Here is a 24,089-nt window from a genome sequence, read left to right as displayed (position 1 = left end):
GGCAGGCAGCAGCTCCCCCCTCCTCCAAGGTTGGGATGTAAGGTGGCACAGACAGTAAAAGGATATCAATTAAAAGCATACATTAAAACCCAATTAAATGTTTAGCCCTGTTAGAAACATAAACTCTAAAAAGATCCAAAATCAATCAGTCAACAAGGCCACTGACATGTCATCTCAAAGGGACCCTATTTCAAAGTGAGGGTTTTAGATGGGTAATGGCAGCCAATTCCTCTGCAATGCCATAAATATGTGTTAATTGTGTAACATTAGAAATGTTGACCATTTCTGCTACATTGGCAGCCACCTTTCCAAAAAAGTCAACATTGACACTGAAATACAACACTGTGAGTGCAGCATTTTTCCGAATGAAACAGAGAGTGTTTGAGGATTGGGATATCCATAGAGGTACCAAGGTGCTTGTTTATAAAGTTATTGTCCTCATACTCAACTCCTGGAATGATTACATCAGCATTGCCTCTGAAAAATTCTACAAATCTCTTGGGAAGACAGGCGAACAGATGTCAGCATGCTAGAAAAAGCAAAGACTACCAGCACTGAAGCGATGCTCTTACACCATCAACTCGGCTGGACTGGCCACGTTGTCCGAATGCCCGATCACCGAGATTTCTATGCTCAAACCTGACAAATACTGGTTTTTGCTACTGAAAACTCTTCGTGCTTGATAAAGTCAAGTAATGAAACAGAACAACTATCAAGTGGACAGTAGTAATATTTGAGGCACAATTGATTTGAGTAATCTACATCAAATTCAGGGTAACTTAAAGAGTCCAACTTCATTGTGTGTATTTGGTGAGAATATGTGAGAATATAATGTCACCTGTTAATTTTCTTGTGGTTGATAATCTTTTTTTATTTTTTTCATACAAAATATTGACTTACCTATGAAAGTAATAATTGTGTTTTGTATTTTTTCACATTGTTGTTGCTACATTAATATGCAAAACACAAATATTTTATATATTTTGGATAATTTGCAATGTTAAAAGAACACTCAATGTTCTTTTAATTTGCAATGTTAAAAGAACACTAAAAAGTGTTCTTTTAACATTGTTAGGAATGAAAGTGGATTCACTTTTCTGTGCTCATGTGCTCTCTAGTTCTCTCTATGCTCTCTCCATTCCTTCCTTCCTATCGGCAAGCTTTCCTCCTCTCCATTGTCACCAGTTGACCACCATGTACATTCCGAGTTCAATTTTTAAAATGTGTATGTCACAATATATATTTATATACTGTGTATGAGCCCCTAGAACCATAAGAAATACAAAAAAATGCACTGTTAATAACTTTCTTGAATGGCTTCTTTTAAAAATCAAATTACCCCCCTGTGGGGCTTGTGCCCCACATTGGGAACCAGGATACCCTCTTACCTTTCTTGGAAAAGAGACTACTAGTGGCTTGCAGATGAATAGCCTCTATGCTACAAAATTTCTGCATCTACAGTCTCTTGAATCAGAAATGAAGGGTTCTGCCTCTTAGGCCCTATCTATACTGCCATATAATCCAATTCAATGCAGTTAATCTGCATTCTGAAACTGGATTATGTGACAATGTAGTTAGGGCCTTAGTCAGCTTTATATTTTCCCTCCCAGGTTTTATGGATTACTGAGGCCAGACCACTCCTATTAAAGTTTGCATTTTCTATGAACTTCAATAGGCTTCAGATGTAGCTGGGTTAGCCTCCTTGCATTACTTGAAAGCATTTATGAACATTGCAAAAATAACACTATTCAGCCCTCCACTTTGAGAAAAAACCATGAATATCTCTAGACCAGTGGCTCCTAACTTGTGGTCCGTGGATCACCAGTGGTCTGCAAGAACGAAAATATGGCTCACAGCCTAACTATTACTCCACTGTTGCCTCAAAACCACGTAGCAACGAGTGCGACTGGAATCTCAAAACCCTCTTATAGTGCCGAGGCAACAGGGATGTTGGAAGGGGAGAAGCTGACTACCCATGGAAGATTACTACTACCACATCAGCACTAGATTAATAAATATGGTTTTCTGTGAGGAGATGGCAACTACTGGATGGCATATCAGAAACCAGAGCTGATGTGGTCTGTCCAATGCAATTTTCTGAATCAGCACCCCAAATAACCAAACCAAATTTAAAGTTGACCAAAAAATGATTCATAACCCTTTTGGTACTGATGAGAACGGTCCCTGGTCAAAGTGGTCCCTGGTCAAAGTGGTCCCTAATCAAAGTGGACCCTGATCAAAAAAAGTTTGGGAACAAAAAATGTTGCTCTAGACTCTCCAAACAATATTTAACATTTGCACAAAAATACCTGTGCTGGCAGGGTCATTGAGCACTCAGCTGTCTTGGAAGGAAAAGGTCAGAAAGACAAGGGAAGGTGTTGTGCAGGGCTCTGGGTTGGATGGAGGGAGAACTGCCACTGGATTATACTGTAAGACCGGCTGCCATAGCCCCTTCCCACTGCCCTTGCCTTCCTTTCACCACCACTGCTATCAAATCTGCAAATTCCAGGCACCTATAGGATACAGCCATCATTGTTGAAGCAGAATCATAGCATGATATTATATAATATGAAAAGGCACCCTATCCCTGACTAATTTGTTATTTCTACTAAGGAAAATCTACCTATCTTGTGTTTTAATAGATTTGTTTTAATAATTGTATAAGTTTAATTCTATTTTAATATTTACCTTTGTACACTTTGTTTGCATTGCTTTCTAAATGCTTTGAGTCTCAGTTCTGAGGAAAAAGCAGGGCAATAATAATAATAATAATAATAATAATAATACACAACCTGAAGGTAATTTTATACATAATATTTTTACTAATTTTGTGCATGAAATAAAATTTGTGTACACTGAACCACCAGAAAACAAAAGTGTCACTTTTGCAGCCATCCATGTGGACAAATTTGGATTTTGGAGCACTTTGATTTCCTGGATAAAGGATACCCAATCTGTATAAATTCTGTATAAATATGTATAAAATTCATTGTGCCATTATTGGGACAATGGAAGCAGTCTTCTTGAATTCATCTCCTGCTTTGGGAACCTCCCATGGACACCTGGTTGCTGGGACAGGTTTTCTTTTGCTTTGATCTAGACACTGTTCTTACGTGCTTAACTTGTTTACAGTTTTGTGTATTTTGAGGCACATGGCTCCAGTGGACAGAAATAGCAAGAATAGTCACCATCCAGGGAATCCTTAGGGCTAGTTTTGATTGGCTGTTTTACATGTGTTTTCATATATTTTTTGCTCCTAAGGAGAGCTTCCTTGATTGACTTGTCAAACATTTTCCCCCAAGAATGAAAATTAATCTGAGAAATGGTGCAGGAAATTTGGCACGTAGGTATCTGTTTGGGGAAGGAAACGATACTAGAGTTCTTGGCTTAGGCCTTTGAGTCTCTGAGCACTGATGTGAATCAGAGGAAGGCAAAAAATAAAAATAAATAAAAAGACAATCCAAACACATGGTATCAAACTCTAGTATTTTAGGTGGATGGTGGAAGGGGAAGATGACCAAAACAAAGGCTTAATTTAGCTTTGCTTCACAAACTCGGGTAATTCCATTCCTGTGTGCAAGTTAAGCACTCCTGGCTGCTCCAACACAAAGGCTGGGTGAGCAGGATGGTTGAATTTGTGCCTGATGGCAGACAGGACCTGCCCTCTTTCGGCATTGAAAAATAAAAGTCGTCCAGCATTATAGTCCAGGAGAATGCCAATCCGGGCTGGCTGCTCTGTCACAATGACGTTGCTCATCTCACCATCGTGTAGCACTTTATACACAAAACTGCAAAAAGAGAAGAAAACCAAAAGTAAATAAGAATCTGTAGCACAATCTATTACTGATGTTTGTTTTACTGCATTTTCTTTGCCAGCAAATAGAAATATTGAGGACATAACATCTGTAGTGATATTGATCAATGTTTTGGTGAGAGTAAATTTATTTTGGTGGTTACTATGTACCAGTATAAACTTCCAGATCACCATTGCTGTTCTCTTTTATTTTAAGGGCACTTCCAGACAGCGCCAAAACGTGAGATTAATATGCAGGACAAACAAACCTGAGACCTCAGAGCAGGTCCCCACAGAGACCTGTCAGTCCTGGGCTTTCTTTCCCCACCATTCTCACAGACCTTCTGTGTCTCGGGATAAAACGGAGGGTAGACAAGGGACATGCGGTGGAAGTTTTAAAAAATCACTCAACTATGTGCTGTGTGCACATTTGAATATCCTAATACAAAGATGGAGAAATTCCTATGTGCACATATACACATCAGTGCATAACGGCGGGAAATTTTCCCTCCTTCCCAAATTGCTTATTTAATATTATAATTATGTTTTTAATCTGTTTTATTGTATTTATATGTTTTGACTGTTTTATAATTTGATATGTTATATTTATTATTGTATGTATTATATGGCATTGAATTTTGCCATAATCTGTAAGTCGCTCTGAGTCCCCTTCGGGGTGAGAAGAGTGGGTTATATATATAGCAAATAAATAAATAAATAAATAACTTTCAGAGACCTCCAATGTTTCTCTGCTTCTCCTGTCTTGAAACCAGCTGAAAATCAGCTGTGTGTCCATGTTTCGGGCTTTTAAAAACCATGACGGGCTGGGAAGCAGTCTCCACAAGAGGTAAAAAGGGAATCCCGAACTTTGCAGGATTGCAGAGCCACATAGTCATGGGAAAATCTGATTTTTTTCTCCCGGAAGAGGGATAAAGGAGGACATTTTTGAGATGGGTTTTCCCTCCGTTGCTGTGACTGAGTGCACATTTAGCACACATGTCATCAGGTCACACCCCCCTTTTTAACCCGTCCTCTCCCAAATTATAGGAACTGCATGGAAGCACCCTTAAATGCCCTCCAACTGTTCCAGTTTTGCCAAAAACAATCCAGATTAATCTTCTGTCATCCAACTTCTTCAGCCGCTTTTAAAATCTCTCAGTTTTTCTCTTTTGCTCCTTTCCCCTGCCCAGATTCAACTATTTTAAATTCCTTCAAACTGAGTTTAATGTGCAAGAGTAATTTGCACTCAATTAACTTAGAAAGGGGAGAAAAGAGATGAAGAAAAAAATGCTGCAGCTATGTTCTTCCTCATTAGTAACTTTCCCATTTTGACCACACTTTGATGTTGTTTGACCTGGTTTTTATCACTGAAATGTTGGAAGGTATGACTTACAGGCCAAGCATGTGTTTGTTTCTTACTCTATTTTCTTTTAGTCTAAGGGTATATTATACTCAGAGGAATAGTCTTCAAAAATTACAGGACTCTAGTTCTGAAAAAAAAATTCTGGACTGCATCTTGCATAAGTGATATCCTGGCTGGCTTGCTCCCAATTGTGTGTGGGCTGATTTTTTTATTAAAAAAAAGGGGGTTTAATAGACAAAATTAAAGGCTGGGAAGATGATACTATTATATTTGAAAATATAATAAGCCCCTCATATTTGTGGGTTTACCTTTTGTAGATTTGATTATTCATGATTTTCATAATATGTTCTCCCTAGGAATCTCTAGATCCTCCAGGATGACTCAACTATGGTCAACTTCTGGTGCAGCCACCCAAAAATTCTTAAAGAGGAATTGGGGTAAAATAGAACTTTTTATTAACATTTTCTAATTTTATGGGGACCCTGCACCCCAATCCCTGCAAAGCTGAGGGCCTACTGTATCCTTTTCTAATACTGGATTAACCCCTTGCATCTTCCACTACTCTTTCTCCTTTTCAGAGATGCCACAATATATAGATCTTCCTTCTCATTACCATCACCCATCCACTGGTCCAGGAAATATTCTGTCCTTGACATAATGAAACTTTTAGGAAACATGGCTCATTTCCATGACAAGCTAAAAAAAACTTGCAGGGGATCTAGTGGCATCCAGGCTACCTCAATGCAGGTTTACAACCCTCTGAAACTTTATTATTTATGTTTATATGGTGGTTAGGTTGGGGAAGAGAAATTGACCTACGTCTGACATAACCATTTCAGTGGCTGCTTTAAATACATGGATGAATGAAGACTTGGGAATGCATCCAGACAAAGCAGTCCCAAACACATACACAGACCCAATTTGCTCGCAAATAATTCTGCAAGACTAATGTTATAATCCTCCCACACAACACTATTGAAATATTTTGTGAGATAATTTAAGTAATGCACTCTGGAAACCTGAAATGTGCTATGTAAAGGTAAGTGCTACTACCGCTATGTTTTATGAAGCCAGTACCCTGAAAGGCAACTTGGCACGGCATTAATAGTCCACTGCCATGGATGATTGTGATTGTTATACTAAATGTCCTGATCAGATTAAGGAGAGCGGAAGACTGGAAAGCACCACGGTGTAACCTTATCTGTCAAAGTAAAGGACAGAGAGTATATCATTAGAGCTCTGTTTCCAGCACCAATCATCCAGAGTTCCTGAGCTCTGGATTCACTCCAAAAGAACATGCCTTTCTCTCCCGACACTGTCACCCACTAAATCATCTGCATGACCTCGAGTGAAGCCACTATGGTAGAAATATATCCTATATACAGAAAAATCAGATGAGGCAAAGGACAAGTGTCTTGTGGTTGGAGTATTAATTACAGCTACAAATTCTAGGGGCTCAAATTTCTGCTCCTATTTCAGTTAATGAAAGTTGTACCAGACAGAAAAGGAAGAGTGTGATCTTGCTAGGAACACACATGAGCAAATCTCTGGATCTCTATTTTACACTGGCTTTGCATTTTCCACTTGTTGTTTTGGTCAGATCCAGCTTCTCATTGGATTGTAGTTGTGTGTGTGTGTTTTTTAAATATATAAACTAAACTTCATAGATATATTTTCATTCATTTCTCCCCAAAATGTACACATTTTGTACAAATTCAAATGTCCACTGAAGAAAGCACTTTTGTTTACATTTTCCCAGATGCATATATTTTTGTATACAATTCCAAATATACACATTTATGTGTGCTCTTTTCCCACTTGGCTTTTGACACTGTTTCTTATATGTATATGTTCCTATTCCAATGTTTGTTCATTTTTTGGTGCTGGTCATTGACCGAATACACACACACATATACAAACACACATTTTTCCAAATATACACATTTTTATGTACCCTTTCCCCACTTTACACATTTCTGCAAACCTTTCTGTTTTCTTCTGCTTTTGAAGAGACGGATTTAGACCTCAGTGCCTTGGTTCATATTCAAGTTACAGCTATGAAGTTAGTAAGTTCACACTGAACTTCTAACCCATTCTGAGTTAAGGAATCCTATTTGGGCCACTCTGACAGACCCATGGCAAGAAATCCATGCAGCATTCCAATCCAGAAGTTACTATGGATCCATTTGGGTGTTTTGATTGTGCAAATGGCATTTAACTTCAGCACAGTTATAATGGTCTCCTTCCCAGAGATGTTGCAAAGGTTGGTACTTCATGGATCTAATAGTAAAGCTATTTGGTTGTAGGAAAATATTTCTGGCAGAATTACGGCACACGGAAAGGGTAGACATCTCTTCCTGATATGCTGTACATCCAAAGCATAGGAAAGTTACTTTTTAGTATAGTTCTCAGTATTCCCCAGCCAACGTGGTTACTGGCCATGATGGCTGAAGGACTCCAGGAACTATTGTTGGAAAAGGGAACATTTAAACTATTTAAATAGTTTTTAATGTTTTTATATAATTGCAACTATATATTTTTATAATGCTATGTTTAATTTTGTTTTAGTGGTTCATATGTTGCAGGTTTTACTTTAGAAATTGCATTTTTTTTTTGCATTGTTGGCCACTTCTAATTTCCTTTGAGAGAGGAAGCAGGATATTAATACTACTACTAATACCATCTTTACTTCTGCTACTAATGATAATAATAATAATAATTATAGGCTCTGCATTGATCCAATACTGTTCACACAACTTTACAGCTGTTATTTAAAGGACAATAAGTTTTGGCTATAGTTTAGAGGAAGAAATTGGCAAAACCACTTCTGAGAGACTTATCACACCACTTCTTTGGACCATGTTATTCCATTTGAAACCTTCTCTTGCCACTTCCCACAAGGCTAAGTGATTGTTGATGCTCTCTATTGTGCCTTATTTGCACATTTTAAATTTATATTAAAGGCATAATTACCTATGCTACCCGATCCTTCATTTCATTATTGGTTTGCCTATTTTTTTATTTATTAAAAAGCCTATTGTAATAACACAATCATGGCACAGTGATACATCATGCTATAATATTATGATGATATAGCAACAAAATAAAATAAAATAAATGAATAAATAAATATATAAATCTGAATCCTGTGTTAAGAGGGGCTGAAGCACATACTACAAAAGTCATTTTCCCTGTCTAAGCACCAGAAGTGATCAGGGGCTTCTATGTCAGAGACTTCGTTGGAAATCCTTAAGGGAGGGATAACCTGGCTATGTTGCTCCCACCAATGGATAATTCATGGAAGAAAGCATTATGATATATCCACACTTGATCTGGTTACTGAATTGTTATGGGAAAAGGGAGTCATTAACAAACTATTTCCAGTACTTAAAATCTGCATGTTGAGCAGCTCTTCCATGCAGCAATGTCCATAGAGCAATGATGTTGAGGCAAAAGCAGGAGTACTGCATCACTATGTCAGTATAACAGCATGGTGTGATAAAGCCCTATGTGTTCCTTTACCATTGAACATGCTGTGAAATTCATCAGGTTGTCATAGCTCAACATAGGACTTGAAGGCATATGCACACATATTTTTCTCACCATTCACTTGCAACAATATGTATTGTAACAGCACTGCTCTTGTGGAATTAATAGGTGAGGTTTTCATATCTTTAGGATACAGGGTTGTCCTTAGAATTGGTTTGTGTAAACACTCATTGCAATCTGAATGAGCCCTTGAAATTGAAATGGATGTTACCTGGAAGAATGTCATTAGCCATTACCCATAATGCCATTAATGTTGTTATACATTATCTATATTGTTTGGTGTTTTTTATTATTGCTATTTGTCTTCTGTTGACATTCTTGTTATGATCTTAATTCCAGCTCTCTCTCTCTCTCTCTCATATATACACACACACACACACACACACACACACACATACATACACACACACACACACACACACTCATATATCTGAACATTATATTCATTTTCTACAATCCTCTTTATTTTTGGTGCCTCTGGTGCTATACATACCTTGTTGTTTGCCACTTCCCATAATATCCAACCTACCCTCCAATGTGTCACTATTTGCAGTTGGTTCCCTGCATCTATAGATTCTGCATCCATGGGGGAAATCATTAAAGCAAACCTTGATTATGCCATTTTATGAAAGGGGTGCCATTTTACTATGCCTTTGCATATAATGGGACTTCAGCATTAATGGATTTTTGTATCTACACAGGTCCTTTGAACCAACTGCAACAGATATCAAAGACCCCCCTGTCTTATTATTATTCACTGCAATGCTAAACTTGAGTGGCCCCATGCCAACTGTCTTATAGGTGAAAAAAAATAACTCACAAATCAAATAGTGTTTCCTGTGTATCTGGGCAACATTACCTTGTATAAACACTGCCCGTGAATTGTATTTAAACAACAACAGTCTAGTGGTCTACAAGTAAAAACAATACACAAAAAAGGGATATGGAGTCAAAGGATGTCTGGGAAACCCAAACAATTTTCTTAGAAAGAGCATGTAATTTCTCAACTTTTTTTCTAGAATGGACTTCCTTTCCTTACCTTTCTTTACTAGAATGATGCAAACACCAGGAAGCATTGTTCTGTCCCAGGTTACTGCCATGTGATGGAGAGGAATAACAGATCCCAACCTTGAAAGCTGCACAGCCATTCACAGTGGTTTCCCAGTAATGCCATCCTTGAGCAGGCAAGAGCTCACCTAATACAGGTGAGCCGCTACACACAGAGATGGGAGAGGCAAGGGTAGAGTCTCAGTATATTGGCCAACGTCAAACAAAAACTTAATGCACATGCACACACACAAAAAAATCTGATATGATTGAGAGATTTCAGCCCTATCAAAAGCAGTCAGCATTCTTTTACATTTAAAGAGTTTTTAGAGATGCAGCTGTGTCGGTCCTTTGCTGCATTAAAAAGAAGAAGGAAAGGGAAATGAATGTGGCAGTACCTTTGAGACTCTGTATTTGCCTTCAAGTTGCTGGTTGACTTATGGCGACCCCATGAAATTCGTAGGGGGTTCTTAGACAAGGTGGTTTTGCCTGTTCCTTCCTCTGAAATACAGCTTACAGGACTTGGTTTTCTTTGTCACTCTCCCATCTAAGTACCATCTAGGGATGGTTTGGCTTAGCTTCTAAGATCAGATGGGATCTACTGCCTTTATGGTACAGCTATGTCCAGGAAATTATTTCCCCAAAGCTACCTATCTAATGAAATACTTCACTGGAAGGAAGATAAAATACTATGCTATACTGTTCCTTCTTCTGTTAGCCTTTAAGACTAACTAGTTTTTATTTTAGTATGAGCTTTCATGGATATGAACCCATTTCTTCAGATGCAGCACACAGTGATATTAAAGCCTTCGGTTATACAGTATATTTATTTATACAGCTGTAGAAATGGAATTGGATGCAATAGAATCCAGAAAGATGCAAGCCATGTCCCTTCCTCAAAATACATCCAAACGGACATTGACTCTAAACACTTTTGCAGAAATGTACAAGAAGCTCGGCCTCTCATTGAACATTGAGAAAAGTGCTCTTCCAGCAATCAACAGCCAACCCCTCTGCAATGCCAGGAATTCAACTTAATGGTGTAATGTTAGAAAATGTTGACCATTTTTGCTACCTTGGCAGCCACCTCACCACAAAAGTCAACATTTATTTTATTTATTTATTTCCTATATTTATACCCCGCCCTTCTCCCCCCAGAAGCATCATACGATGCTAGCATTATAAAAACAATGATAGTACAATCAAAATATTAAAAATTAAAACAACAATTACAACAATTAATTAAGGCACATCAATTAAAATCGAAATCCAAAAACCAATCTGGGTCAATTCATTGCCATAAGTTGTGTGATCTTCTTCCACTTACTACTCACTGATCAAATGCTTGGTCCCATAACCAGGTCTTGATTTTCCTTCTAAAAGTCAAGAGGGAGGTGGCCAATCTGCTATCTCTAGGGAAGGTGTTCCATAGGCGGGGGGTCACTACTGAGAAGGCCCTGTCTCTCATCCCCATCAATCATGTTTATGTTAAGGGTGGGATCAAGAGCAGGGCCTCTCCTGAAGACCTTAAACATTGACACTGAAATACAACACCACCTGAGCTCTGCTAATGCAGCATTTTTCTGAACGAAGCAGAGTGTTTGAGGATCGGGACATCCATAGGGATACCAAGGTGCTTGTTTATAAAGCTATTGTCCTTCCAACCCTGTTATATGCCTATGAAATGTGGACTGTCTACAGACGTCACACCCAACTCCTGGAATGATTCCATCAGTGTTGCCTCTGAAAACTCCTGCAAATCTCTTGGGAAGACAGGTGGACAAATGTCAGCATGCTGGAAGAAGCAAAGACCACTATGATTCTAGGAAGCAATGTTCCTATGCCATCAACTTCGCTGGACTGGCCACGTTGTCCAAATGGCAGATCACCATCTCCCAAAGCAGTTACTATACTCCAAACCCAAGAACAGAAAATGTAATGTTTAAAGATGGGTTTAAAGCTAAGCTTAAAAACTGTGGCATAGACACCGAGAACTAGGAAGCCCTGGCCCTTGAGCACTCTAACTGGAGGTCAGCTGTGACTAGCAGTGCTGTGGAATTTGAAGAGGCACGAATGGATGGTGAAAGGGAGAAATGTGCCAAGAGGAAGGCGCATCAAGCCAACTCTGACTGGAACCATCTTCCACCTGGAAACCAATGTCCTCACTGTTGAAGAACATTAGGTCTAGAATAGGGCTGTACAGTCACCTACGAATCCACTGCCAAGATCCTACACTTGGAAGGCCATAAACTCAGACAATGAGGGATCGCCTAAGTAAGTAAGTATGATCCAACATTTATTGTGTGGTGTTTCATCTTTAAACTCAAGAGGTTCAGCAACACCAAAAACAAGACTTTCCTCCAGTTAAGCATTGTAAGCAGGTAGCTTAGTGGCCTTGTTTTAATAAGGTTCAATAAAAGAAGACAAATCTCAAAACACACAGTAACGCGAACTAAAAGAAATTGAAAAGAAGATGCACACATACCAATCTCTGCCCTCCTTGTATTTTTTTTAAAGAACACCTTTAATGCACACTTTATGTAACACTCCTTGCTTCACCTTTAGAATAATGGTCAATAATTTTGAAAGTAAATATGAGCATTCCTTACTTGGGGAGTTCTGTGTCCTCAGGAAGGCATATCATGGTTCCGTTTGGAGACACTTGAAATGCAGGGTGAGCTGTTCCTTTCATTATGTGAAATCTAGTTCCTATTGTGATTCATAGGGAAGAAATAAACATCATTTCAGAAATGATTGCAATGACAGTTTGTAGTGAATCATATAAATCTTAATTACAAAAATCCCAGTCAGTGAAACAATGCCCTTCACAACTGACTTGAAATCATTCAGAATTCCTTTTGAAATAAAGGAGAATGCCACTTTTTGCATTTAACAATGCTCTCATTCAAATATCTGTGGGCAGTGAATGCTCCTGTCTAGACACAGGGCAGAAGAGGACTATGGGAGGAAAAGCTGTTACTCCATTGTAGACTTCCTCTTCATGAGACTCATCCAATGGTTTTGTACGAGATGTTTTTATTAGACAGTGGCAGGCAAAGGGTGGCCCTCCTGATGTTGATGAACTGCACCTCCCATCAGCCTACTCCCCATAGCCAGGTATGAGATATTCTAGGATTTGTAGTCCACCATCGTCTGGGGCCCCTTCCACACAGCTCTATAAAATCCACATTGAACTGGATTATATGGCAGTGTGGAATCAAATAAACCAGTTCAAAGCAGAATCCCAGAATCTGCCTTAATATTCTGGGTTATATGGCTGTGTGGAAGGGCCCTAGGTTAAAGAGCTCATTCGAATTTGGTAAATTTTGGCATTTGAACACTTCCATTTGGCAGTGGTGAAAAATTTGTAGCCTTCTTTCTTAATGTTGTTGGGCTGCAATTCCCATTAAGATGGCTTCACCATTCACAGTACCAGCTTGGGACAACTCAGAGTTGCAGTCCAACAACATCTGGAAGGACACAAATTGAATATACACAACCCCACTGATAGACATGCATAATTCTTAAGCACTGAATCTATACTTAAAGCATCAACACATTGCACTTTTTTCATGTCAGGAGCGACTTGAGAAACTGCAAATCACTTCTGGTGTGAAATAATTGGCCATCTGCAAGGACGTTCCCCAGGGGACATCAGGATGTCGTGATACTTTACCTTCCTTGTAGGAGAGTTTTCTCATGTCCCTGCAGGGGAAGCTGGAGCTGACAGAGGGAGCTCATCCATGCTCTCCCCAGATTCGAACCTGCAACCTGTTGGTTTTCAATCCTGCCAGCACAAGGGTTTAACCCATTGTGCTACCAGGGGCTCCTTTAACATGCTGCACTGCTATAGTGCTACTATTCCACTTCAATTGCCATGCCTACATCCAATGAAATTTTGAGGTTTGTTATTTAGTGAGGCTCAGGGACTCTGGCTGAGAATCTTAATTACCGCTCCTAAACTGCAAATCCCAGAATTCCATAGGACTCTACTATAGCAGTTAAAGTAAAATAGTAGCTGCACACACTTCTTATTCCTCCGGCTCTGTATCCACGAAACTGATAGTACCCTTTCCAAGACCAAGTTTCACTGACACCAATCAACTGCATTTTACATAGCCGCAACACTAAAAGGGGTAATTAGGGGGAAACAGCAGATAATATTAAATACAGCAGAAAATTCTGGGGTTGCTCTGAGTAGTGTTAAACCAAAGCCTTTGTACCCAGATTTAATGTTCCTCTCTCTACATGTGGGCATAATGTCAAGACAACATCTTCCACTAACTTTTCATAATCAGTCTCTAAATTTATTACATTAATAATGTTTTTAATAAGTGACGAGGGACCAAATAATTTCCAAAAGTGTAACATATCTTTTGATACAACATTTGCATGTTTTTTTCTGTCTAAATCTGTACTTACGTGTTTTGACTTAGATGATGGGAAAGCATTTCTCTCTGTGCATGTATGGGTTTAAAAAATCCTCCTGAAGACTAACAACAGTGATTTGCAACACAACAAATGTAACCATGTATCTTTCACTCATTCATCTATTCACACAAAATGCAGCCAATCCAGGCAGGCAAGGTTATGGTTGTAACATTTGATTTGATTTGTGTATAGTTTCTCCTTGAATTGTTCTGGGGAGCAGAGGAACTTTGCTGCACAGTCTCTTTTCTGTGCCATAAATGTGCATCTGTTGTCCAATGTTGCGTACAGTCCACACATCTGCTTTCAAGGTGCTTGCTGTTCTTGTTGCATATGCATTGCATTGTAAGGACATGGTTACAAATGCAAAGTACAACACAGTCTGTTTTTTCTTAATCACATTTTCATAAAACCTAATAAGTGTGAAGGTCATATAAGAGTTGGGCTCTTCCCAAATCTGAATGCACTGAACATTTAAGGTAAAGGTTTTCCCCTGACATTAAGTCCAGTTGTATCCAACTCTGGGGGTGGGTGCTCATCTCCATGTCTAAGCCAAAGAGCCAGCGTTGTCCGTAGACACCTCCAAGGGCATGACTACATGGAGCGCCATTACCTACCCACAAGAGCGGTACCTATTGATGTATTCACATTTGCATATTTTTGAACTGTCAGAAGCTGGGGCTGACAGAGGAAGCTCATGTCGCTCCCCGGATTCAAACCTGCAGCCTTTCAGTCAACAAACTCAGCAGCCAAGTGATTTAACACACTGCGACACCGAGTGCTCCTGAATATTTCCTGAAGCTAAATACAGAAACTTGTTCTATTTGTGCATACTTCCTCTTTTCTCCAAAACTCACACTGGTTAGAGAGACTATTTGTCTACCTTTTGTTGAAATGAGAGCGGCTTCACTCTGGTCACTCGTTCCAAAGACATTCACTGCTCTCACGTAGAAGAAATAATTTACATTGGGTTCTAGATGAACTTTCATTTCAGGTCTTTTAATGCCAGCTAGAGATCTGGGGAAAAAAGCAACAATATCCATGACTGTTTTTCCTTTGGAAAAAAAAATCATCCCATTTCTCAGGCTGCTTTTCTTCTCCTAACAGGAAAACAGATAAAAAAATTCACAAAGGAAAGAAGCAACTCATGGGGATTTAAAAAATAAAAATACATGTTATTGATATAAATGCATGACATTCAACTCAGAAAAGCAAAGCAAAACATAAAATGGAAAAGTAATCAAATCTATATTGCAGTGTTACTCAAAGCAGTAGTCCCTGTGTTGGTGCTGCTCCCTTCTGAGTTTCCAGGAAATAATGGGGAGGGACCAGTTGTAGCCAATGGTCATGAATACAGTAGCAATACTTGACACAATGGAAACAAAAATAGCTATTAATCCTGACATCATATGGCCTAAAAACACTGCTATAGAACATTTCTATATACGATAAAAGTACAGTTAGCCCTCCACATTTGCGGGTTTACTTTTGCAAATTTGATTATTTGCAGATTTGATTAAAATATTATTTCTAGGGATCTCTAGGGACCCTTCCACACAGCCATATAACCCAGAATATCAAGGCAGAATAACCCACAATATCTGCTTTGAAGTGGGTTATCAAAGTTCACACTGCCATATACATATTCCAGTTCAAAGCAGATAATGTGGGAAGTTATTCAGCTATGTGGAAGGGGCTTAGGTCTTCCAGTATGTTTCTTTCACTGGAAGTTGACTATAGAGTACTGCTGGAGGACTTAGAGATTCCCAGAGAGGTGTTGTCGGGTTTTAAAAAGTGTTATTTATTTATTTATTTGCCATTTCCCCACTTTTGCTGGTATCCTATGTCTTCAACCCCAGCAAATGGGAGAGCAGACTATAATTATCCAGAGTGCAATTCTTTAATTTAATGTACATCTGATAAGAGATGATTTCCACAAGGATGTGTATGCTGCAAGGAGTGGTGGTGGCATAAAATCTGGGGACTCAATAATCCTCCCAAGAAAAGCCTAAATCAAGAAGTTCCACAACCAGTGGTAGCTGATCTCTCCCATGGGAGTCCGGTGGTAAATCTCCCTTGAGCTTTTGTCTTAACTTTAAAGTAGCTCTCCAAAGTGCTGAAACTCTTTTGTGGCTAGATAGGGGCTAGATAGGGGCTCAACATATTAGATAGTTCCTAGAGTAAAACCTCCAGGGATGTCTGGATGAAACAGATTATCTAGATCCACTTCAACCTGGTTTCAGGCCTGGCTATGGAACAGAGACAGCTTTGGTAGCCTTGATGGATGACTTGTGTCCCTGTTGGTTCTCCTAGATCTTTCAGTGGCTTTTAATACCATTGACCATGGTCAGAGGCGGCCCTAGGTAACTTTCAATGGTAAGCAAACAATATTTTGCCCCCCTCCCCAACCAATCACTGATATATATTTTCTGTTTGTCGTGGGAGTTCTGTGTGCCATATTTGGTTCAATTCCATCATTGCTGGAGTTCAGAATGTTCTTTGATTGTAGGTGAACTATACATCCCAGTAATTACAACTCGCATATGTCAAGGTCTATTTTTCCCCAAGAGCGCCTCAAGAGCACCCCCGGGCAAAATCAACTATACTGCAAATGCTTACTTTGCGTAATGGGTTGAGCTGCCCCTGACCATGGTATCCTTCTGGGTTGTCTCACTGGGATGGGACTGGCTCTGGTCCTTCTTGGAGGGAAATATCTAGAAGGTGGTGCTGGGGGACTTCTATTCAAACCCCTGACAGTTGACCATTCCTCAGGGTTCCATTTTGTCCCCCATGCTGTTTAATATATACATGAAACCACTGGGAGAGGTCATCCAAAGTTTCGGAGTGCAATGCCACCTATATGGGGATGACACCCAACTCTACTACTCCTTTCCACCTAATTCCAAGGAAGCTGTTCTAACCTTAAACTAGTGCCTGTCATCAGTAATGGACTGGATGAGGGCAAACAAACCGAAACTTAATCCAGACAAGACAGAGGTGCTCGTGGTCAGTCGTAAGGCAGATCAGGAAATAGGGATCCAGCTTGTGTTGGATGGGGTTACACTCCCCCTGAAGACACAAGTCTGCAGTTTGGGAGTCTTCCTGGACTTGGCACTGAACCTGGAGGCTCAGGTTTTGGCATTGGCCGGAGGGCCTTTGCCAACTGTGCCCATTCCTTGAAAAGCCAGATCTGGTCATGGTGATACATGCCTTAGTTACATCCAGCCTGGATTACTATAACATGCTCTATGTGGGGCTGCCTCTGAAGAGTGCTTGGAGACTTCAGCTGGTCCAAAGAGCTGCAGCCAGGTTGCAAACTGGGGCTGGCTATAGGAAGCAGACAACCCCCCCCCCCTCCTGCAGCAGCTCCACTGGCTGCTAGTTTGTTACTGGGCACAATTCAAAGTGCTGATTATGACCTTTAAATCCCTAGACAGTTCAGGTGCAGACTATTTGGCTGACTGCATCCCCTTGTACGAAACCACCTGGGTCCTGAGATTTTCAGGAGAGCCCTTCTCTTGGTTCCACCTCCAGCTCAAGCCTGGTTGTTGAGAACGAGAGAGCGGGCCTCCTTGGTTGCTGTCCTTGACTCTGGAACTCCCTACCCAGGGAAGTCACAATGTCCCTCTCCCTGCTGTACTTCCAGTGGCAAGCTAAAACCTTTTTATTTACACAGGCTTTTAAAGAAGAAGGTGTTTAAGATCTAGTCACAGGGTGCTGTGATTTTTAACTTTGAAGATGGTTTAATGGATTTTAATTGTGAATTTTTAGTGCTATTTGTGTTTAACTGTTTTAATGTTTGTATATTTATATATTTTAAATTGTATACTATTGCTATGATGTCAAGCTGCTTTGAGTCCCCTTAGGGGAGATAAATTGGGTATAAATAATAATAATAATAATAATAATAATAATAACTCCTCACCAATACAAGAAGACGGATGGATGCACTACACCTTTCCTCTTGGGTCCCCACGTGCAACCATTCTGCATGCAGCAAGCCTTGGTACTTAGCATCTACACTTACTAATGCTGCCACATGATCTGGAGCCTTGATCATCCCATACACATGGAACCACAGGCATTGCAGTAGAATGGATTGTGTCCTGTTTAATTTTCCTCTTCAACTATTATGATCTTAAAGTATGTATATGGAAGACTGACAATAATTTCACAAAACAGCATGGAAACATTGATGATCAGGTGGTTATTCCAGATGGTTCCTGGCAGTTTGAAACAGGGATTGTTCCCATGTTGTGTATAAACCATTACTCTGAGTTATTTTTGGGATGTTCCAAAATCCTATAAACCTACTTGATCTGAAGGAAACACTGAGAAAAAAGAAAAAAATGTGTGTCCACAACAAGCCTAACAGAACCCATTCATGTCATCTCAGTCCACTTAAAAACCAATGCCTTATTTAAACCTTAGGAGCTGTTTTTTCACCAGCCTTCCACCAGGTAGCAGTAGAAACTGAAGAATGAGGAGCAGTTAATGTACATTTCTTTCTTTCTTTTTTAGAATTACACCTTGTTCACAATCCTCTTTTGCATTCCTTTTGCTGAACAATCACAAGCTACAGTTCTGCATCACAGAGCTTTGAAGGATTGGCCGCTACATAAATAGACGTCTCATTTATTCACAATATGTCTTTTATTATGTCCTTTTCTTATTCAAGAAAAGAACCGGAAAAGGTTAAAACGTATCCAAACTTCAAAGAGGAGTGTTTTTAGGCAGAGTGGATTTCAAAGACTCTCAGATTCTCTTATAATCTGAACCGAGCTGAACTTCTTTATAGTCTCAATCACCTTTATCCTAGAATCAGTACAATAAAGGCATAATCATATGTAACCAAAGTCAGTGGAGGCACTAGCATATCAATGCACAATGTGACCTCATAGCCCTGACAAGGAACTAGAGGGAGAAATAGGTTTGGTTCACAAGTTAATGCAAACTTTCTAAATTGTTTATTTTTAAACAAAGGCACACATTGAACTTGAGCTATCCTAAGTTTGTATTTTCCCAGAGCTTGCAATGGAGTTCTTCAATTGAAGAAACCCTACATAGAATGCATGAATTTTAAGAACACTTGTACTCATCATTAACAAAAATGTATTTTAAACAAGGCACTATATTAGGAACATAAAAAGTTCCTAGCATATAAGTATATTAATATATGAGTATATTGGGCAAAATTGCACAGAAGGCACAAAGAGTAATGTGTACACATTTCAAGGGGATTTTCATACAGACTTTTGAAAAATAATATCAAATAATATCAAAGTCCAGGATACATCAAGTTTTAGAGGTTTTTTTTTTAAAAAAATGAAAAACTGAGCACAACTGAAATTAGCACAGTCGTCTATTCCTACAGGTAATTGTAGTGTACCTTTAAGTCATTTTTGACTTATGGTGATCTTAAAACTAATCTAACTGGCAACGAAGATCCACATAGTTAAAGCAATGGTATTCCCCCTAGTAATCTATGGATGTGAGAGCTGGACCATAAGGAAGGCTGAGTGAAGGAAGACAGACTCTTTTGAACTGTGGTGTTGGATGAAAATTCTGTGAGTGCCTTGGACCGCAAGAAGATCCAACCAATTCTAACTTCAGGAAATAATGCCCAGCTGCTCACTGGAGGGAAGGATATTAAGAGGCAAAGATGAAGTACGTTGGCCACATAATGAGAAGACAGGAAAGCTTTGAGAAGATAATGATGCTGGGGAGAATGGAAGGAAAAAGGAAGAGGGGACAACCAAGGGCAAGATGGATAGATGGTATCCTTGAAATGAATGGCTTGACCTTGAAGGAGCTGGGGGTGGTGACAGCCAACAGGGAGCTCTGACATGAGTTGGTCCATGAGGTCACAAAAAGTTGGAAGTGACTGGACAAATAAACAACAAACACAGGTTTTTCTGAAGGTAAGGATATATGATACACCCAAGGTCACCCAGTAGGTATTCATGACCAAGTGAGGAACTGAACCCAGGTTTTTAGAGTCACAATCCAATGCTAATTTTAATCACATGAAGTTTAAATACCTATGTGGAAAACTATTACCTAGCAGTGGTTCCTAACCTTCGGTCCTCCGGGTGTTTTGCACTTCAGCTCTAGGCATTTCCCATCATCTCAAGAGATGCTAATCATCTCCTCTAAGTGAAGGAAAGAAATAACGACTTTCCTCCTAGGTTCTCCTTATTTTTCTCTATCATCCCACTTGGAAAGGAAATGTGAGCAAGTTGGTAGGAAAAACTGGAGGAAAGTTTGTTCAAGGAAGAGGATAGGAAGCACTCATTGTTAACTCAGATTTTATCCCAAAAGGAGGAGAGTTTGGGCAGTGTGGGCCAACTGGCCCATTTCTCCCTTGGAATGAACTCATTTTGAATGCATTCATAGTATTACAGTGATGCTGTCTGTATAATTTTGTTTACTCTACCTTGTCCTTACTGTCCTTGTCCTAATCTTTTCGCCTCTCACTACCATTTATTCTGATTGGAATGACCCAAGATGTCTTTTTCTCAAAGTCACCTCAGCACAATGTCTGCTGTGAGGACATTACAGAAGTCCGTAAATAAAACCACTGCAGTCAATTGTAGGAAACAGCAAAGCAGGCAAATAAGGCCAAGGACAGGGAGGGCAGAAATGGAGAAAAATGACCATGATGACAAAAGCAGCAACCAGGGAAACAACTTAGTTGCAAACAGGATTAAAATAATTCAAACATTTTGGCAAAATGAAAACCAACATTTATCATATATTGTAATTAATCTGGCTGTATCAAGAGCCAGTGCAGTGTAGCAGTTTTGGAGATGGACTCTGGGAGACAAGGGTTCAGATCTCACTTAGCTTATGGAAGGTCACTGGTGATGCATCCACACTGCAGAATTAATGCAGTTTAACCATCTTTAATGCTATGAAATAATGGGAGGTGTGGATTTAGACTTCTTTGTCAAAGATTACAGGTGCCACACCAAACTACAGTGGGTGGTGCAGTGGGTTAAACCCTTGTGCCAGCAGGACTGAACACCGACAGGTCGCAGGTTTGAATCCGGGGAGAGTGTGGATGAGCTCCCTCTATCAGCTTCAGCTCCCCATGTGGGGACATGAGAGAAGCCTCCTACAAGGATGGTAACACATCAAAACATCTGGGCATCCCCTGGGCAATGTCAATTCTCTCAAACCAGAAGCGACTTGCAGTTTCTCAAGTTGCTCCTGACATGACCAAAAACATCAAACTACTAATCCCAGGATTCCATAGTATTGAGCTCTGGCAGGTAAAGTGGTGTCAAACTGAATTAGTTTTACAGCATAGATGCACCCTGAGTGAACTTGGATAAGTAACACTTTCTCAGTCTAAGGGGAAGGTAATGGCAAATTGAATCATGCCAAGAAAACTCATAGGACAGACTTTCCACACATTGGACTCTCATGAGGCCCCTTCCAACTATAATTCTTTGATTCCATGAAGGCACAGAATAAAACCCATTGGCTGTATTAGAGGTCCTTACTCTGGGGTACCTAACAACACTATATAAATACTCATAGCGGCCTTAATAAAAAGACTAGAGCAACACATGTGTGTGTAGGGCTTGGCACTCTGATATCAGTGTCCTCCTACACACCATCCACACATACACAATATTTTCCCATAATAAATGCTGGAAGTTCCATATCTCCAAGGCAGTGCCAGCACATGCGGCGGGGGCCAGAAAACACATTGGTGCTCATTATGAACAGAAGCAGTGAAATGCTGCCTACCTCCTACACTAGAACAACCTGTAGCAAAACTGTCTGAGTTCAGTTCAGATCATTATAACCACCCTGGATGCCTACATTCCCCTAAAAGGAGCAGCTGGAGCATAAATGCTTGAAGTGAGTAATAGCTTTGGTGATGCAGCTCCTACCTCATAACAGGAATTTATATACAATGTCATCAAAAACCATTTTTTGGATGCAAGCTATCTGTGGAGGAAACCTACACTCATCAGCAAAGGCTTAGTACACAGATATGTGATGACTGGTAGTCATTTACTCAATGACGGAAAAAGGCCCAATAGAAAACTACTAATTTAGTTAGTGGCTATCTAGCTGGCTATAATTAATTAATTAATTATAAAATTTGGTCCTCCAAATTTGTGGGTTTCACTTTGTGGATTTTTATTATTCACAGATTTGATTAGAGTAGTCTTTCTAGGAATCTTGACATCTTCCAGCATGATTCTAAAGAGTTGCATTGGGGGATCTAGAGATTCTTAGGCCCCTTCTAACACTGCTCTATAATCCAGTTTTGAACTGGATTATTTGAGTCTACAGTGTCATATAATCCAGTTCAAAGCAGTATAGAAAGGGCTTTAGAAAGATCACTATTCTGGGCATTTGTAGGTGTAATCCAATGTGAATCTATGTTTAACTCCTGATGGATGCTGGCTCTCCAGGTGTTTTGGACTTCAATTCCCATAGTTCCTTCCTGAAGGGGCCTAAGGCTGTTAGGAATTGTGGGAGTTGAAGTTCAAAACACCTGGAGGGTTCAAGTTGGCCCATGCCTGCTACAGAGTCATGCTGGGAGATCTAGTGATTCCCAGAGAGGCTTTCCCCAAGGGAAAAAATTAGATATTTTTATTCAGTTTTTCCAGTTTCATGAGCATCTTGCATACCTAACCCCAGCAAATGTGAAGGGCTGACTGCAATTCATTTGATAATCCAAAAACAAATCAAATGAGAACATTTGATGTAAGCCAAAATAACTAAATTAGGACCATCATATTTTGGATATATGAGATGACATGACTCACTGGAAAAACCGATAACATTTGGCAAAGTAAATGTTGGCAGGAGAAACTAAAGGTGTCACTACAGGGAAACGATCCAAGCAAAGAAACGACAGCTCTACGTTGGCAAAGCTGCTGGTGACAATTTTATCCTTGAATCCGGCCCTGCCCAGTGAAATCTTCTGTGTTTTAATGCTTGATTATATATTGTTGTGTTGCTTATTATATTGGTTTTGCATTTTATGTATTTTATTTTTTGGTTTTGTTATGTTTTTGTGTTATATGTGTGTACTGTACTGATGGGCATGGCCTCATGTAAGCCACACCGAGTCCCCTGGGGGAGATGGAGCGGGGTATAAATAAAGTTTTATTATCTATTTATTATTACTGATCTCTTGAGGGTTTTTTGGTGTCAGGAGCGAACTGAGAAACTGCAAGTCGCTTCTGGTGTAAGAGAATTGGCCTTCTGAAATGACATTGCCCAGGGGATGCTAGGATGTTTTACCATCCTGATGGAGGCTTCTCTCATGTTCCCGCATGAGAAGCTGGTGCTGACAGATGGGAGTGAACCCCACTCCTCAGATTCGAATCGCCGACCTTTTGGTTAGCAGTCCTGCCAGTACAAGGGTTTAACCCACTGCGCCACGGGGACTCCAATCTCTTGTTAAGAGGGCCAGTATAACTCAAAACCGACTTACCAGCAAATAATAAAAACAGATAAAACATTCCGACAGTGTCTAGTGTCCATAAATCAAGAAGTGAAGTGGAACCACTCCAAAATAAGGTACATAGAAGTATGTGAAAATTTAAAAATTGGTAGGGTAAATTCTCCCAAAAGGATCTATAAACTCCAAGAAATGTTGAGAATCTCTATTTAAAAGGATAACTGGTGTGAGGTGATAACAGAGGGCAACGTCTTGTATATGATACATATCTGAAAGGTGGGCATTAAGGCTGGGCAGCATGCCCAAGAAAAAAGCTCAAATAAAGCTCTTTCTGAGAAGAAAACTTGGGAAACATCATCTATGAATCTGGTTGACTACTAAATAAAGCAACCAGTTTCTAAATGAAAATGTACAAAGATGGATCAGAACAGGTGATGGGGAATTATAGTGCTATAATTGTGCAGTTTGAAAAAGCT

The 24,089-nt window shown here is 39.7% G+C and overlaps 1 protein-coding gene across 2 annotated transcripts in view; it reads right to left on the bottom strand.

The window, feature by feature from the left end:
• Nucleotides 1-2,799: 2,799 nt before the first annotated feature.
• The window catches only part of CMYA5 (cardiomyopathy associated 5), a 97,707-nt gene continuing 76,417 nt past the window's right edge, over nucleotides 2,800-24,089 (bottom strand). For both annotated transcript variants that reach the window (XM_060761608.2, XM_060761609.2), the window contains exons 10-13: nucleotides 15,064-15,197; nucleotides 12,362-12,461; nucleotides 9,745-9,918; nucleotides 2,800-3,788 (exon numbers count right to left, since the gene is read on the bottom strand). In XM_060761608.2, coding sequence (XP_060617591.2) covers nucleotides 3,536-3,788; nucleotides 9,745-9,918; nucleotides 12,362-12,461; nucleotides 15,064-15,197 — 661 coding nt within the window. In that variant the 3' untranslated portion in view covers nucleotides 2,800-3,535. The remainder of the gene's footprint in view (nucleotides 3,789-9,744; nucleotides 9,919-12,361; nucleotides 12,462-15,063; nucleotides 15,198-24,089) is intronic.

The sequence above is a fragment of the Anolis sagrei genome, chromosome 2 (assembly GCF_037176765.1).
Source record: "Anolis sagrei isolate rAnoSag1 chromosome 2, rAnoSag1.mat, whole genome shotgun sequence".
NCBI lineage: Eukaryota > Metazoa > Chordata > Lepidosauria > Squamata > Dactyloidae > Anolis > Anolis sagrei.
This window is presented reverse-complemented; position numbering and strand designations above follow the sequence as displayed.